Source organism: Catharus ustulatus, chromosome 1 (genome assembly GCF_009819885.2).
Source record: "Catharus ustulatus isolate bCatUst1 chromosome 1, bCatUst1.pri.v2, whole genome shotgun sequence".
Classification (NCBI taxonomy): Eukaryota; Metazoa; Chordata; class Aves; order Passeriformes; family Turdidae; genus Catharus; species Catharus ustulatus.
Window position 1 is genome coordinate 48318325 of NC_046221.1, and position 17584 is coordinate 48335908.

Sequence of the window (17584 nt, forward strand, 5' to 3'; positions counted from 1 at the left end):
CCAGCATGGGCTCCCTTCCACAGGAGACAATTCTCTGCAAAGTTCTCCAATGTGAGTCCCTCCCATGGGCTGCATTTCTTCACAAACTTCAAAAACGCAGGTCCCTTTCACAGGGCGCAGCACTTCAAGAACAGAGCAATGTAGATTCCCCATGAGATCACAAGTCCTGCTAGCAAATATGCTCTAGGGTGGCCTCCTCTCTTCATGGCTCCAGGATGGGCTTCCCACTGGATCACAGTCTCCTGTAGGCATCAATCTACTCCAGGGGCTGCACGTTGAACTCTGCTCCAGCATGGACCTCCATGGGCTGCAGGAGGGCAGCCTTGCCTCACCATGGTCTGCACCCTGGGCTGCAGGGGAGTATCTGCTCCTGTACCTCCTCTCCCTCCTTCTCTGCTGACTGCAGAATTGTTTGTCTTACACTCTCCCTTCTCTTTCTGACTGCAGTCGCAAAGGGCTTTTCTCCCCCTTCTTAAATATGTTATCCCAGAGGCGCCACAACTGTTACCAAGGCCAAGCCCATCTTAGAACCAGCTGGAATTGGTCCATCTTGGAGTCAGCTGCAATTGGCTCCATTGGACATGGGGGAAGTTTCTGGCAGTTTCTCACAGCAGCCACCCCTTAGCTCTGTGCTTCCAAAATCTTGCCATACAAACTCAATACACGGTATTGATTGTCTTTCAGACAAGAATAGAGAGGATAGCAGTTCTTAAACATAAAATTCATGTTTTTCAAAGTTCCAGCAACATATCTGACAGTTAAGGTGATCAATTATATAAATTCATAGCTATAGATGGTTGGAATGAGTCTTAAGTTGTAAAATTATGGAAATATTTCACTGGAGCAATCCAGCAAAATGGAGGCACTGGTTTGAAAAGCAAGGCCTAATTTAGTGTTCAGTGCCATCTTATTTGCCTTGCTTTGTGCACAAGTGAAAAGTTGTCTGCAAGGAACAAAGTCTACAGCACCACAAGCATATAGAATATGCTACCTTATTTCTAGAAACAGGGAAGGGAAGTAACATTCTCTCAGGTCTTTTGCATCTTAGAAAATACATTAATTGTCAAAATGCTAAACCAGAGGACTTGCTTTTGTTTTGATAAACTTTTCTGAAATGATAGTGTCCTTGCATAGATAAATACTGAGGGAAAGTTTAAAACTTTCTCATTAGCATGGGTTAGGTACTACTGTAGTCCTGAGAGATTTCACTTACACAGTATAGTATTGTTTCAGTGTTAATTCAATCAAATGCCATGTGAAAGCAGTGAAACCAGTCTTTCTTATGGAGTGATGTGGTCGCAGGCATAATTCATAGTCATACTCATTATGTAGCATAATTTTTTTTCAAAGGGGACACTAGCACCCACTGTTTAGCTGAGAATTTAGGCACCTGTCCTCTGGAAAAGTGAGTCTGCATAATGTGGATCCCGGCTGTGGGCTCATTCCTCTAAGTGGCAATGCAGATTTTTGTGGCTGTCTGTAAAATGCACACAAGTTGACCGTTAGTCACAGCTTCTAATTAGAAGCATCTTGAGGGTTTTTCTTTGCAGCCAGCTGAACACCATGAATTCAGGCGATGTGGATTTCATTAGCCAGCCACAAGCCAAGAAAAGGTTTTCAACTAAAGATAAATGACAGCTAATCCTGCTGCTATTCCATTTGTCTCTGGTGCAAGCCTAATAAATGACTACACACATCCTTGTCCATGTGTTGGCAGAGGAAATGCAAACATGGCATATGATAACATACCAAACAGTGTGTAGTCATTGCAAATTATAACCTAAATAATTCCTCCCCTTAATGGAGCAGGGTCAGGTTTCTCTTGCTGAATATGGCATGATGGGCCTTTCCTTAGCACATAATGCTTGAGAAATAGCAGAATGACCTGTCCATTTTGCTGGGAGAGGACAAGCAGCAGAGAGGCTGTAGAGAGGAAGAATGTGCTGAGTAGAACTGATTTAAAGGCAAACATTTTGTTCCACAGGAAGTTCTGAGTGCTGGGCAAAAAAAAATTGGAGAAATTTCTGTTTCAGAAGGAAACATGGATTGTAAAAAAATATATGCTTTCCCAGTGTAGGGTGGAAAAAAAAGGGGGGAAGTAATGAAAAATAAGCAAAACTGCTGCACTAGAAGTAAAATTCAGAGAAAAGTTGGGCTGGGAAATGCAGGGTCTGATGCTTACAGCTCAGCCTGCATTCCCATGGAGTTTGGTTTTCCTTTTAGAGAACTGGGAATTGAGGCCTTAGCTAAAACATTCCAAAGCTTGAGGAATTCTTGTGGTCCCTGGCTACAGGGCAATGTTCATGGCAGGGCAGTCCTGGAGTTTCATACCCTGATCATTCAGGCCTCCAGGGCAGCCCACCAGGCAAGCTGGAAGGAAACCAGCCTGACCTTGCCGGTGCTATGTTGGAAGTTCATTGACTACAATATGTTTCCCTAAAGGATTTCAGTTCTGATGAACTGGCATTTTCCAGTGAGAACCTGTTTTGTTGCTAAATTCCTCACCAGCTGTAGCCCTGGATGTCACACAGCAGCATTCCTTGCACTCTGCACTGGCAGCTATGGATGTGCTTGAGATGTGTTGAGTCGTTATCCAAATTTGTGTGTCAGAAAGACAAAAGAGTAGATTTTCATGGGGCTGGTGTTTCTTATCTATTCCTCTATTGCATGAGCATTTTGTTATTGTTACTGTGCTATCTTTTGCACAAAGCCACTTTGCTGCACTTTTTCTGTACCACTTTGTCATTAAATCTTTAGGGAAGAGTAGTTTGCCAGTTCTTGAGGGTGCCTTTAAATCTCAAGGATGCCATGAAAAATCATGCAAAACAATCGATGAGAGCTCCCATAAGGGGAACTCAGTGTGTGATGTACGTAAATCCAGAAGGATTTTTTTTTTAAATGGAGTAGAGCAGACAATGTGCCAAGTTAAGAAATCAAGTAACAAGTTGGTTAAGCATCCTTCAAAGAGAGCGAGTCATTGGAAAAAATGAAAAAGTAACTCAGAGAATATTCCTTTTTTGCACATCCCCAGATGGGAGAGATGTTACATCTTTGGCTTCTCATCTCTTGGATTCTGATTTTTGTCCAAATGAATGGGAAACTCGTCCATTTTGAGTGGGGGGAAGAAAGGGGGGGTATAGGCACCAAGAAGGTCTTCTAAGCAGTTTCTGTCTGCCAAAGAGACCATTTCAAACACTGTTCTGTAGCATAATCCCATCTGTCACAGCTCTTACTGCTTTACAGAAACTAACTGGACTTTCTGGTTGTGAACAAACAAAAGACTTACACTGCACAGTGTTATCAGGCTCCCACAAAATTATCATGCATGTAGGAGTAAATACCCTTTCTTGTCACTCCAAAAAGGAATAAGCTCTGTTGTGGACAGAAACCTTTAGGCTGTTCATCAAAACCAGAAATTACCCTTCCATCTGTGCATTTACAGCAGAATAAAGTGTAATTAAGCCATACAAGCTAGAGGAAAGTATATCCATGTGGTAGTTACACAGGGAATATTTTGAATGAAATTCAGTAATCAAGGCAGAAATCTCTAGATTTAAAAATGTGCATTTTTATATGCTGAGAAGAAAAGCCATAATTTTTTGTTACTCTTCTGCATACCTGCATTTCTTTTGCAGGTCTACAAAAGCAACATTTAACAAGTAAATTAAGTGAGGTGAAGAGGACATAAATATTCAGAAATTTTTTCAAGTTAACCTTTCATAATTGATGCATTTTCACTGAAAGTCAGTAAGTTTTGTCTTAAGGAAAAAAAAATAGTCCTAAAAGGAAACTTAAGGTAGAGTCCTTAGCCAGTCTTTTCTGACTTTGTTTAAAGTAGGGAGCTTCTCTCAGGGGGGAGAACTTGAAAACAGCCTTAAAAACTATAGTTATTTTCTGAAAAGAACTGTCTGAGAATTTGGATCTTGATGCTTTAAACTTTGAGAAAGTTTATGCGATTCTCAAGTCGGAAGAAATCTTGGTTTATAAGTTAATGGCAAGTATTTTTTAAATGCCAGCATGGCAGTTTTAATCTTACCTCTGCAAATCAAGCAGTATTTTGTTTTGTTCTGCTCAGTTTTGTCAGAAGCAAAGACAACTGGATTTTGAATTTGTCCAGCAATGATAATGAAGCAGTTTAAAAGGCAACTTTCCCCCTTGCCACTGTACTGACCTCATTAACAGTTGTAGTCTCGCACAATTTCTCAGTTGGCTGGGTGTGAAGTGCCTTTGGAAGAGGAGACAGTGGTCCCATCCATACTGCGTTTATGACATAATTTGAAAATTATTTCAGGCATAGTTCAGGATACTTTTTTTTCCAGTATTTGTGCTACCATTGCTAAACTATGGTGGTAAGAAAACAGTGTCATAGACTGTAGTGACAGGTGATGCAGAATTACCTTCACAGCCTTGATGAGAAAATAACCCCCAAAACTCTTGGAGACATGGTGTAACTTACACAAGCACCGGGGCAGAATGTTAAGATGGACGCATCCTTCTATAGCCATAATTTCCTCTTGAACCTCACCCTATTCCTCTGCAGTGCAGGTAGGAATTGTCATAGAAGATGGTGGGATGTGTTGCTGAAGGAAGTGTTCCAGATTTGAATTGGGTCACTGGTATGTTAATTGGATAATAACATGAGGATAGGGTAGGATTGGGATCACATAGTGACAAGCACTGGTTTACAAGAGGAAAGGGTGGTACTAAGCCAGCCCACACAGCAAGTGAAGAAAGCTGGAGTGAAGCCCTGGTCCTGCACTACAGAGTGATGCTCTTTGATATTCTTGGCTAAGCAGGAGGACCAGGGTAAAATCTGGATTATCTTGTTGAAAAGCAGTATCCTGTGTTTATCTGTAACTAATGGCTGCTCACAGCCATTATGAGGATAAGTTAGTGTCTGAAAAATTATTTGTGATTTTCAGATGCAAGGTTCCTGCAGATGTGACATAGAACCATTCAGGAGACATGGGAAGTAATTACAAGAAAGGCCATTTTTGGGTAGAAGTTAAGCAACAATGGTTCTTGGTATTGTTTTTATCCCAAGTGATATCAAAATTATTTTCCCTTATGAGCTGCCTATTTAATCCTCACAGAATGGAATTCATTTAATTTACAGTCACTCAGATAAAAACTAGAAGTTTAGTCTCCACCTGATCTCTGGCCCCCTACAGTATTGCTGAGAACAGAAAGACATTCAGAAAGTAGTTAATTCCTTCTGCCTTAGACCATCCTATTGTGACCCAGAGCTGCCTATTTTACTCCATCAAAAGGCCTAGACAGCTGACTTAAGCTAGACATTTAGGTTTGGATGGATGCAGACAGATAAAATGGACTTCACTCACAAAAAGTAACTGATTTTGATGTTCCAGAAGTGCCAAACCTTCCTGTAAAGCAAATTGTAGCAGAGGGCTTAGATGTTTACCATAATTTCTCAGTGTTGCTAACTTGTGCAGACAACTTCAAAAAGTTCATAATCAATGCCTTTTGAATGAACAGTTTGAATCCAATTCAGAATGCTTTCTTACAACAGTTTTGCACATCTGATATATTTTTATTGTAATGTTTTCAACTCTGTTTACTCCTGCAAAATAAGGTAACTTGTATCAGAACAGTTGTATTCACCCCAATGAACAATCAGCATCAGCTTTGTAGGCAAGAATAGGATGTTTCCCATAAAGTCACAGCTGGAGTCTTGTGGGACATGGACATCTTTGTATGACCACTACCTGTGCAATGGGTAACAATGGTTGAGATTTTTGGCCCCCTGCAAAATCAGCTAGAAATTTACCATAGCAAATTCGATTTGCAGAATTTTGCAAGAGCCCTCCTTTGATATTGATATCCTGCCTTGGCTCTATATTTTTTAGGATAACCCCATTCATTAGGAAGAAGGAAAAGAAATAAGACATAGGCATGAATGTGTTGCAATTGACTGTAATACAAGAAACACTGCACTTGCCAGAGGCACTTGCTGGGAGCTATATAGAAATCTAACAGCATTATCAAAACTGAGCCAATGGCTTTGTTACATATGGTGCAGTTTATCCTCAATTTCTTCTTCTCTGTCTTTATTTATTTTTCAAACTTATTTATTTATTTATTTGTTTGTTTGGTGCATTTTTGTGTTATCTTTTTATTAGGCTTGGAAATCTCATGGGATGGAGACAGTTTTGTGGAAGTCATGGCTGCACCTCATCTGAAAGGCAAACTTTGTGGTCTGTGTGGCAATTACAATGGGCACAAGCGAGATGACTTGATTGGGGGAGATGGGAATTTTAAGTTTGATGTAGACGACTTTGCTGAATCCTGGCGTGTGGAGTCCAATGAGGTCTGCAGCCGCTTGCAGAGAAAACCTGTACCTGAGCTCTGTCATGGGACAGTCAGGGTGAAACTCCGAGCTCACCGGGAATGCCAGAAACTCAAAGCATGGGAGTTCCAGAGCTGTCATTCAACAGTGGATTATACCACATTTTACAGGTAAGTGTGGCTTGGCATGGAGGGAGATACTAAATTACTGTATGAGGAGAAAAACCATGCAGTAGTTTCAGTAGTCCAGTTTTGGTAGCTCTTGAACATGTTGTTGAGATATTTTTGCTCGGAATTAATATGCAGGCTTATATTATGGGAGGTTTTCTGAGTCCAGTATCAGAAGAAGATGGTCCTGAGCAGCCAACATTGAGAAAGGCAGGCGGACTTGTGATAACCTAGAGAAAAAGTACTTTTGAAGACTGAAGAAAGAGGGGGAAGAGACTTCAAAACATTTTTGTAAACTCCCTCTTATTTCAAACTCAGTTGTAAAGTTAAGGCTGACTTCAATTGCTGTTGCTTGTGGTCCACAGAAGTGTGTCTTCCCAGAAATATTTTGAATATTACTTCATTAAAGCTGGGATATAAAATATGTCTAATGCCTCTTGAATGGTGTGGTTTGTGGGTTCAGAGTTTGAAAGGGGAGAGTTAACAAAGAATTCCATGAATGGCCTGTCCTGCCCTGGGCAAAAAGAAAGACAGATGAGGATCTAGAATCCTTGTCTGAGTGAATTATTGAAGATTCTTTTATCTTTAAAATGCTTACAGCCTAAACCACAAAGACATATTTTCTGTTCTTTAATTGGCGTGAGTTTATTTACTCCTCACTCAGTAAATACAATTGTCTATTCTTTTGATTACCTGACATGAAAGTTAAAGAGCAAGCTGAGTAACAGTTGAATGGTTGTGGATGGAGCTGCCTGATCGCTGTGCTCCTAGCTTTCCTCACTTGGGCACATCTACTGAGCTATTTGATTTATTAGGAAAACCTTTCTAGAATGGCTCGATTTCCCTTATGAATTGCCCTTCCTTTTTTTTTATAATGAGGCAGAAATACTTTTATCTAATCCAGCAGAATACATCTAAGACTGGGAAATGCTAGAAGAAAACATACAGCTTGACTTGTAGTCTGTGTGCCTCTACAGTTATTTTGCTATGGTGTATCCCTGCGATAAGAGCCTGGCAAAGAGTAAAGATTATATTGTGTGCAGGTTATAATACTTTATCTTTTCCAATGGCTGAAGGCACAACAGAGAGCACTAGAGAAGCTAACACACACAGTATTTGAATGCATTTCAGCAACATTCCCATCCCACTTGCATCGTCCTTTAAAGGTAAGTGATGACAATGCAAATGGAAAACAGGCACAGAGAGATTTGTTTAATTTTGCAGTGGATTTTTTGTTCCTTTTTAAAAGTAGTTCATGATTAATTTAGTGAAACACACCTCCCGACACCACAGCAGGAAGTGATTTGTATTTTGGCTACAACAGTAAAAAAATTCTACATGCTTGCACTCAAGAATTACCATAGAGCTTTTCTGTTCCTTTAAAATGGTGTCTAATGTTTGTCCTGGAATGACAAATAAAGCAAGTATTTAATTTGATTGTGTCCTTTTGTAGAAAAGTATATTTTTCCCTCAGGAAACGTTATGTTTAAATGACCATCCTATTTTGTCAGAAGTAGCTGTTCATTTGTTTCCATTTAGATGTTGTTAGCTGTTAAAATGCTCAGCTTCCAACACAGGAATGAAGATAAACTATAATTTATAGCTAAATAATGGTAATAGAATAATGCTTCTTGTTAGGATCTGATAAAGTTGTAGCAAGGAATTTTGTTAATGATCATGGCCATTTTTCATACCAGGAAGTGTCCGCAAGGAGGTAATGATTATGGGACACACATTCATGAAAGATTCACATTTTTCATTAATTTCTTTTCAAAGAACTTTTTACTGGTGCTTTTGCAAGAGATTCAGATTTCCATGAAAAGAAATTCAAAGTGCATTTTTACAGAAACCTCAGCTTTTAACTGAGGTTTTTTTTTGGAAAGGCATATTTAGTCAATGTTCTCTAATTTCAGGTAAGTTTAACATTTTTAAACTTATGCTTTTTAAACTCTCAACAGGCTCCTAGCTGTAAAAAAAGGGAGGAGGAAGAATGATAGGGTTAAATTATTTTATTTTCTCCCAGTGTCCTAATTGAATTGAAAAGCTTCTCAGTTTTTACCCTCCAACATAACATATTATGGAATTTTCCTTTTGAAATACTAGATTTTTGGGGTCAGTTGTGTCTCTGGAGCCTGAGACGACCCCTCTGTTGTTTTAGAGTCAGGAGACATCTTCTGTGGTTTCCAGAGGTGGTTTATTTTATCTAATCTAAAAGTTCTTTCCCTGACTAGCCAAGGTCCGTTCAGCTAGTCAGTCCCAGGCACACTGCCTGCCCTTGGGGTGGCATTATCTTTTTATACTATAAACTACATAAAAATTATTTACAATTATCTTCCAATACCTATCACTGATATTGTACAGTCTGGTTCTACTCTAAACCAATCTAAAAATGCCAACATCACCTAAAAGATGGACGCTAGGAAGAAGGAGAAAGAAGGACAGAACACACCCAAGTTCCTCCATCTTGACCCCAGACCCTTATTATAAACAATCTTAAAAACTTACCTTTTCACCTTATAATAATCTAACTTATACTCTACTTATTTTTTGTGACTTGTAATTCTTCATGTGAGGGTGGTAGTTTTTCCCAGGGAGAGAAATCAAAAGCACAGGGGTTCTGGGCACTGTGCCAAGGTTCCTGAGCCCCCTGCCTGGGTCTTGAGCTGTCCAGGGAAGCCAGAGGGATGTCTTGGGTTCCCACAGTTTTTCAAGAGTTAACGTTAATTGGTCATTATTTCCTATATTACTGACATTGCCTCATTTACATTTTGGTGCTCAGGTAGTGACCTGCTGTTAATAAAAATTCTCAGAAATAGAAGTAAACTCAGCAGGAACATTAGGAATTAGGGTGTGTTTTCTCCAAATACCAAAAAAGGCAGTGAATAATGCATTGCAAACATTTGTCTGACATTTCTGTGACAAAATCTCAAATTAATTTTAAGTCTTATTCTTTTTACAGCTGTAGTTTCTCCTTTTGTTAGCCATCCAAAAAACATACAGCATGATTGTCATGATTGTTAAGTGAAAAGGATATAATTCATGTTTTAAAGAAGAGAGACCTAGCTGCATGTTAACTCCTAAATTTGACCTTGTGAGATCTATGACACCCTAGGTTTTGCACCTTGCCCTTAAACCTTTTTTGTGATGTTACTTTGGTGACTTGTGTTTCCCTGCAAAGCATATGGCAGAAGAAAGTACAGCGTAACTGTGAGAAAGAATTTTGAAATAGTCCTGAATGCAGACTAACAAATGTAGTATCTAATTTTATACCACTTTTTAAGTTCTTTCTTTTGTAACTAAACACATTTTATGGTTTTTGGGTTTTTTAAATTATGGTTTGCTTTGTTTAGTTTCGGGCTGGTATTTTTTATTTGTCTTCAATGCATTTCTAGTTGTTCAGTACTCATGAGTAATACTCTAAAAAAAGCCCTTAGGGTTCAAATTTATGGAGGCCAGTTCATTAAGCAGGGAAACTATTTTAAATTTCTAGGATATTTTGGTAAATCCTGTGTGAAGAAGAGTTTAGCAGTTGGTGTCATCACTGTTGTCACTTGTCTATTTTGGTATTCCATTATGGCTAACCATCCTAGAGTGATCCTTGAAAAAGAAATAAGTAAAAGAAAGTTACCAAGATTACTCGGTATCAAGTTTTAAGCAAGATATTTAAACCATGTATGCAATAAAGCTCTCGCTCAAACTCCTGAGACTTAAGTATAGGCAGAACTAAAATTAGGAGATGCTATCTCAATATCTTGTGCTGTTACCAGAAAAAGCTCTATTCACATTATCAGGAAATATTACAATACCATTTAAGCTCATGGATGAGGATTTGTACATCTTAGAGAACTTGGAAAAGGAGAAGAGGCCTTTCTGTGATCACCAAACCCTACCCCATGGCTGATCTTGTTGTATATCTTTGAGCTGTGCTGTAGCAGGGACCTACAGGTGACTCCAGCAGGTGAGGCCAGTGAGCATTGTGATCATCCGGAGCAGGTCACAAGTGTGTCCCCATGCCTGCTTTGTTTCGTCATGACTGACACCTCTCAGGAGCCTCCTTCGGAGGCACAGGAGCAGGCATCCCCTGCCATGGGTCTGGGAACTGCAGTGAGAGAGCCACAGCCATGCTGCTTTATGCAGGGAGAAATGTGGCTGCAAGACACACTGTAGAGAAAGACACAAGACTCATACTCCCCGAACACCTGCCTTCATTAGCATCCATGGCTTTCTAATAGGTTGGTGGGGTCCTTTTTTTTAAACAGTTGTGTCAATAGATTTGGAACGTGACATCAACTTGATATCAATATATCACCCATCTTTAATACACCTACACAGCAGCTGAGTTCATAAAAGACTAAATAGACAGTGCTTGAGTCTCTCATTACTGCCACAACTTTGGAAAAAAATCAATATCTTGGTTTTGCCATGCAGTAGATTACAGTAGTTTCACGAATACAAGCCGCACGGATTATAAGCCGCACTTCCGGTGCCTCGACAATGTTGCTGTCTTTGTCAATAGATAAGCCGCACCCTGAATATTAGCCGCACTTTCGTTCGTCGCAAGAATCCGTGCGCAGCTTTCACAAATTGGCCAATTAGTAACAGGATCGCGGCATAGCGGGCTTTACTGGCTCGGGGTGGGGCCAGGAAGGCTCGGCCCGCTCATGGTTGCCGATGGGGCCGGGTGGCCCAGCTCAGCGCCACGGCTCGGCGGGGCTGGCCGGGTGGTGCTGCCGCCGCCGCCGGGCTCGCCGGCCGCGCCGCGCCACGTTCGCTAGCCCTGCCGGCGGGCTGCCGCCGCCGCCGCCGGGCTCGCTGGCCGCCCCCTCCCGTCTGCACCGCCGCCGCGTTTCCTCGCCCTGGCCGGCACTGTAGGCCCCCGCACTGCCGGGCTCCCCCACGCTGCTGGCCCCGATTCTGCTGGGCTTCCCCCACTGCCAGGCAGCCCCACCCGCCGGCCTTCCTGCTTCTGCCATGCTCCCCTGCACTGCTAGCCCCAGTTCTCCCAGGCTCCCCCGCCCTGCTGGCCCGGGCTCTGCCGCCCCCCTGCCCCGCCCTGCTGGCTCAGGCTCTGCCGCCCGCCCCCCACACTGCTGGCCCCGCCTCTGCCAGGCTTTCCCACCTCTGCCGGGGCCGGCCGGGCTCCAGCTTGGCTTGGGGCTGCCACGGGCTCTCACTTCCGTGTTGGCAGCTTTTAGAATTTTGTTAATGTATTAGCCGCCCCGGAATATTGGCCGCACTTCCGGGTTTCCACCAAAATTTTGGTCAAATTGGTGCGGCTTGTATTCGTGAAATTACTGTACTCTGTTTCACATTGGAAAATTTGTGTCCCTAACTCTTAAGAAAAGTATTTTTATGATTATTACTCTTCCTATTATTAATATGCATTTTTGCTATTGTTGTTATTATATTTTTACCAGGAAATAGCACTCTGAATAATTAGTTACTATTTTTCTCCTTTGTAGTTGTCCTGGGATGTGTTTTTTTCTTAAACACTCGAATTTAATCATCAGAATTTTAGGGCAAGCAATAATTAACATACTAATAGCATCATTTGTTTGAATCTGTTAATCACAAGCATTTAAAAATTGCAAATCTACTTAATTGCAATTCTTGACTTAAATGTTCCTTGTGATGTGGTGACATTACTCCATCTATAGTTCTGGGTTAATCAATTAATGGGTTTCTATCTCAGTTAACCTGTTAACTTTATGCAGTTAACTGCTGCAGTTTTTCAGTTTTTCTAAAAATTTCCACTTAACTAGAGAAAATATTACTGCTTGGAGTTAAACCATAAATGGCAATGTTGTGGAGCCTATTAGATCTGTGTTATTAAGGTTGATGACGATGCCATAAAATGGCTGCAGAGCACATGCGAGCCGCTGCACTGCAAAGATAATTACAAACTCTGTTTGGAAGATGGGGACCAAGGGTTTGTGGCTTTGAAGCAAAAGGTTTGAAGTCTTTTCCCTTGTTAACAATGATGTCCTACAGCTGTAAAGGTCATGTGGTTATACGCCCATGTTCATTCAGCAGGATGGTATAAAAGAAGTGTATGCTGAAGAATGACTAAAGAAAACCCTGTTTAAAGTGTTTAAGGGGTGGATGGAACTGGGATCCTCAGTTTACTGCCAAGGTGCATATTGTAAAATTCTCTCCACAAGGTTTTCAGGTCCTGGCTGCGAATTAGGGCACAGCAGTTGCTCTGACTGAGGTCAGGCTGCTCCAGAGCTCCTCTGTGTGTGAGTGTAGGGCAGCTGTAGCTCTTAGATCTCACCAGGTGACCAGGTGACCAGCTCCTGCTCCTGAAGCAGCCTCCACAGGTGTCTTTCCCCCCATCCCAGGACAGAGCTGGCCTTTGTCTCCCTTCAAGACAAAACCAGTGGTGTTGGTTCAAGAAAGGGACTGATGGCATGAAACTGTGAGACTTGGCACAGAGCAGGAGTTGGCTCGTGCTTCCACTGGCCCTTGTGCTGAGGAATGGATATTTCTGTGTCTGTCAGACTATCTGCCTGAAGCTGGCCCTGAGTCTGGGTACTAGCAGCAGTGTAACCACAACAGAGAGAAGCTTAGGATGAAACCATTTATTCAACTTCTTGGGTAAAGTGTCACTGAGCAACTGCACTACTCAGGGAATTTCTGGTTAGAAAGGAGGTTTGAAACAATTAATTTTTCTTATTTTGTTTTCTTTATTTTTTTTTTCTTTTTTTTTCTTTTTTAAAGCAAATTTACATGAGGGTGTGAGTTTTCTATGAATCACAGAATCACAAAATGGGTAAGGTTGGAGGGGACAAGAGTAGGATCATCCGATCCAACCTCCCTGCTCAAGCAGGATCATCCTAGAGCACATTGCACAGGGTTATGTCCAGACAGTTCTTGAATATCTCCATTGAGGAAGACTCCACAACCTCTCTGGGCAATCTATTCCAGTTCTCAGTCACCTGCACAGTAAAGAACGTCCTCATATTCAGGACTTTCTGTGCATCAATTTCTCCCCATTGCCTCTTTTCCTATTGATTTGCACCACCAAGAAGAACCTGGAAACATTCTCTTGGCACCTCACCTTTAGATATTTGTACACATTGATGAGGTCCCCTTTCAGTTGTCTCTTCGTGAGGCTGAATACATCCAACTCTGTAAGAAAAATGCTCAGTTCCTCAGTCCTTGTTGCCCTCCCTGGACCTGCTCCAGGAGCTCCATATCTCCCTTGTACTGAGGAACCCAGGAATGGACAGAGCACTCCAGATGTGGCCTCACCAGGGCTGAGTAGAAGGGCAGGGTCACTTACCTCAACTTGCTGGCAATGCTCTTCCTGATGCACTTCAGGACACCATTGGCCTCCTGGGCTACAAGGGCACACTGCCAGGTCCTTCTTTGCAGAGCTATTTCCCAGAAGTTTGGCCCCCAGTCTGTGCTGGTGCATGGAGTTATTCCACCCTACTGCAGGACCCTGCATTTGCCTTTGTAGAACTTCCTCTCTGCCCATCTCTCCAACCTGTTGAGGTCCTTCTGAAGGGCTGCACAGCACTCTGGTAGTAGATGCATAGGCACCAGTGTGTCCCCACTGCCTGCAAGATCTCTGGTGCTTGGGCACCAGTTCTCCATGCATATCTGTCTGGTCTCCCTACTGCCTTTCCTTTATGCCCCTATATGAATTGACATTATCCCCCAAACCACTCAATGTCAACATGTGCATTTTGTGTAGATCTATGATGAACTGTTGAAATACAGGTAAGAGGCACCATGAGTTACACTGTTGGTGGCTAGCAATGAGAGAAAATAGATTTTGTGGTGTCTGATGTATTTTGGGATTTCTAGGAGCAAGCATCAAACTGTCCTGCCTATATACTAATGGTAAGGAGTACTACAAAACTACTGCATATGCATGAGTCTATAGATCACCACTGTTTTAAGTGGTGTTTTAGTATTTTTCATCTAACATAGCCAAGAGTGAGTGAGTGCAAGCTGCCAGAAAAATACTGTTTAGATGTAAAAATTAGAAGTTTGGATTTGGACAAATGAGTTGAGTGGTCAGAAAAGATAAATCTAAAGCCAAGCTGAGCTCTATTATCCGCAGATCATGATTTCTCTTCATCTTTCCCCACACCCCTGACCCTGGTGGGGTATTTTTCATGTAACAAAGTCCCATCCATTTGTGTCTGTTTAGAAAAGTACCTCAGGAATTTGGGGCTAGAAAACATTCTTCTTTTTGTATCAGTGGTTATTACAGCTGTAAAACATGGAAGCAGTGTCAGAGGATTCACAGATGTCTCCTTTCCTGTTGAGGCACTGGGATTCAGTGGTGGGGAGGGATTAAGGTGGAGAGGGTGCCAAAATCTGACAAAACAGTGGTGTTGGATAGATACCATTCACCTGGGACTGTCCATAGCTTGCTTCCAGCTGAGGAGTGCATGCTTCCCCAATGACCCCACTTTGTACTCCCCTGAATGGAAAGTTAATTTTTTTTTTAACAAGGAGAAATTTGCTATAGGAAAACCAGATGAAGCAGCATACTACTATGTGATTAAACCCCTGTAAGTTTCCTTTCCTTCAAAGGATGGCAGTCTGGAATGTGTTTGTTTTACTTACCCAATTACATGATCACAAACCTACCTGTCCTTTTACACAGAATAAGATGTTGTTTCCTACTGCTTGTAAGTGCATTATGAGGCTCAATTTCTCCCTTTTCCAGGAAAGAACTTCATTTGTTATTATCATGAATGGAGGTATGTAGAGACTTATGATGAAAACCTGCTTCTGCCTAGTAAAACTTAATTTCTTTCTGGTTTATTACCTGGCTTAATGAAATTCAAGTTAGGTGTTACATAACCAATTGCTGTTTTTCTCATTGTCCATTGCCTGACAGATGTGAGACTCTGCATGTGAAACTCTAAGGTCAGTTTGACTGAGACAAAAATGGTCCTGAAGGATGGTAGACACTATGGAGTAGGGAGAAGGGGGGAGATATCTAACAGAAAAGCAGGGTATGCCCAATGGCCTTGTCATTTGTCAATATGGACTGCATATTTAAAACTTATTGCTCCTGGATTACTTTTTAATAGACATTTGGTAGTTTGGTTTTGTTTTTTTTTCCACAGTGCCCTGAAGTCGTTAGGTAAAATTCTGATTCATTGAAGTCAATGGGTGACAGGTTTTCATCATCATGAATTTTCCTGTCCAGGCAGCTCTATTATAGTAATCTTTACATAAGTTAGTAATCCTTGTTTTGTCTTCCTACCATTTGCTGCACCACAGATAATTTCAGAAAGCTTCAGCTAGTTGTTTCATCAGTATTCTTTACTGAGGTAGACAAAAGAAAACACATTCAAATCTGGACACCCATATCCTGTTTGCAGGTCTCTTTTTTCCCAGGGGAAAACTAAAGGGTGACTTTCCAAGGCAATATCCTAATTTGTCTGAAAACATGGAACCAATAGATCCTTTCTGTGTTTTGCTGACTAGAATTCATTTGTGGTTCTTTTTTCTTGTCTTTAAGGAACTTGTAGAAAAAACTTGGATTGATAGGTCTGCTGTCCCTCACATTTTTCAAAGCTTTTTTGATAGGCTTTAAAACATGCTCTTTAATATAGAATTCACCATCATAAATATCCTTATTAAAGCTACAATATTCAAATGCCACCATTTCACAGTGAGCATGAACATGCTGTAGGACTGCCATGGTGAAATACAAGCACATCCCTGTTGGATACACTAATAAATACAGTAAATTCATGAATACAAGCCGCACTGAGTATAAGCCGCATCTCTGGGTGTTGGCAAATATTTCGGTTTTTGTCCATAAATAAGCCGCACTCGAATATAAGCCGCTCTGTCGTTCGCAGCGAGGACCCGCATGCAATTAGTAACAGAACTGCGGGAGGGCGGGGTTTACTGGCTGAGCTAAGGCTGTGCAGGCTCGGCCCGCTAGGGGCTGCCGACGGGGCCAGGTGGCCCAGCCCGGTGCTGCCGCTCGGGGCCGGCCGCCGCTGCCACTGGGCTCGGTCACCCCGGGTCGGCGCTGCCCCGCGGTGGCAGGCAGGGACGGAGCTTCCCCCACTCCTATGGCAGCGGTGGCGGGCGGGGACGGAGCTTTCCCGTGGCGCCCGCGGCGGGCAGGGATGGAGCTTTCCCGCGCCCGTGGCACCGGCGGCGGGCGCGGACAAAGCACCCCGCCTCCTCCCCAAGCCGCAGCAATGGCTGTGCGGGGCTCCCATCGGCTCCCCGGGCCACAGCAATGGCGGCGCGCACTTCCCCCCCCCCTCCCCCTCCCCGGGCCGCGGCAATGGCGGCGCAGGGCCCCCGTCCTCCCCAGGCCGCGGCAATGGCGGCGCGCCCCCCCCCCCCCCCCCCCCCCCCGTCCTCCCCTGGGCTGCGGCAGAGGAGGGAAGAAGAGAGCTCTCCCGCCTCTCTCCCCGCCCCCCGTGCTGAAATTACTGTAGTTTTTGAAAGAGCCCTTTCCCATTCTGGAAAGCACCGCTGATGTTTCAGTATTATAGTAAAATGCATTATGTTTAAAAAGAGGAGAGTAGGTGTGGAGAGGAACTGGTAGAAAAGCAGACTGATATCCTCACTTGTGGAAATATTTTTAAAAGATGTTGCCTGCCAGTTGTTGCAATTTAATCTGTTACCAAAGAAAAAATACCTGCTACTCTAAAGTACAGTAATTTCACGAATACAAGCCACAGCAATTTGACAAAAATTTTGGTGGAAACCCAGAAGTGCGGCTAATAGTCGGGGGCGGCTAATATGTGAATAATTTTCTGACATTTACAACCCCAGACGTGCTAGACAGGGTGCCGAGCCAAGCACCTGCCAGTAAAAGCTGGCATTCCGCGATTGTTACAGTGTTACTGTGTTGCCCTGGCTCCCTGCAGGGGGGGTGGGGAGAGAGGCGGGAGAGCTCTCTTCTTCCCTCCTCTGCCGCAGCCCAGGGGAGGACGGGGGATGGGGGGGGCGCGCCGCCATTGCCGCGGCTCGGGGAGCCGACGGGGGCCCCGCGCAGCCATTGCTGTGGCCCGGGGAGGCGGGTGGAAGCACGTGCCGCCATTGCTGCGTCTCGGGGAGCTGACGGGAGCCCCGCGCAGCCATTGCCGTGGCTCGGGGAGGAGGCGGG

At 43.0% G+C, this 17584-nt stretch overlaps 1 protein-coding gene across 5 annotated transcripts in view; it reads left to right on the plus strand.

Annotated features, from left to right (window-relative positions):
* Nucleotides 1–17584, plus strand: part of BMPER (BMP binding endothelial regulator) — a 165918-nt gene that overhangs the window by 102842 nt on the left and 45492 nt on the right. For 4 of the 5 annotated variants that reach the window (XM_033076524.1, XM_033076516.2, XM_033076533.1 and 1 more), the window contains one exon: nt 6141–6477. In XM_033076524.1, coding sequence (XP_032932415.1) covers nt 6141–6477 — 337 coding nt within the window. Of the gene's footprint in view, nt 1–6140; nt 6478–6612; nt 6864–17584 lie in introns of those variants that run through there. The other variant, XM_033076542.2, reaches the window with a different exon arrangement.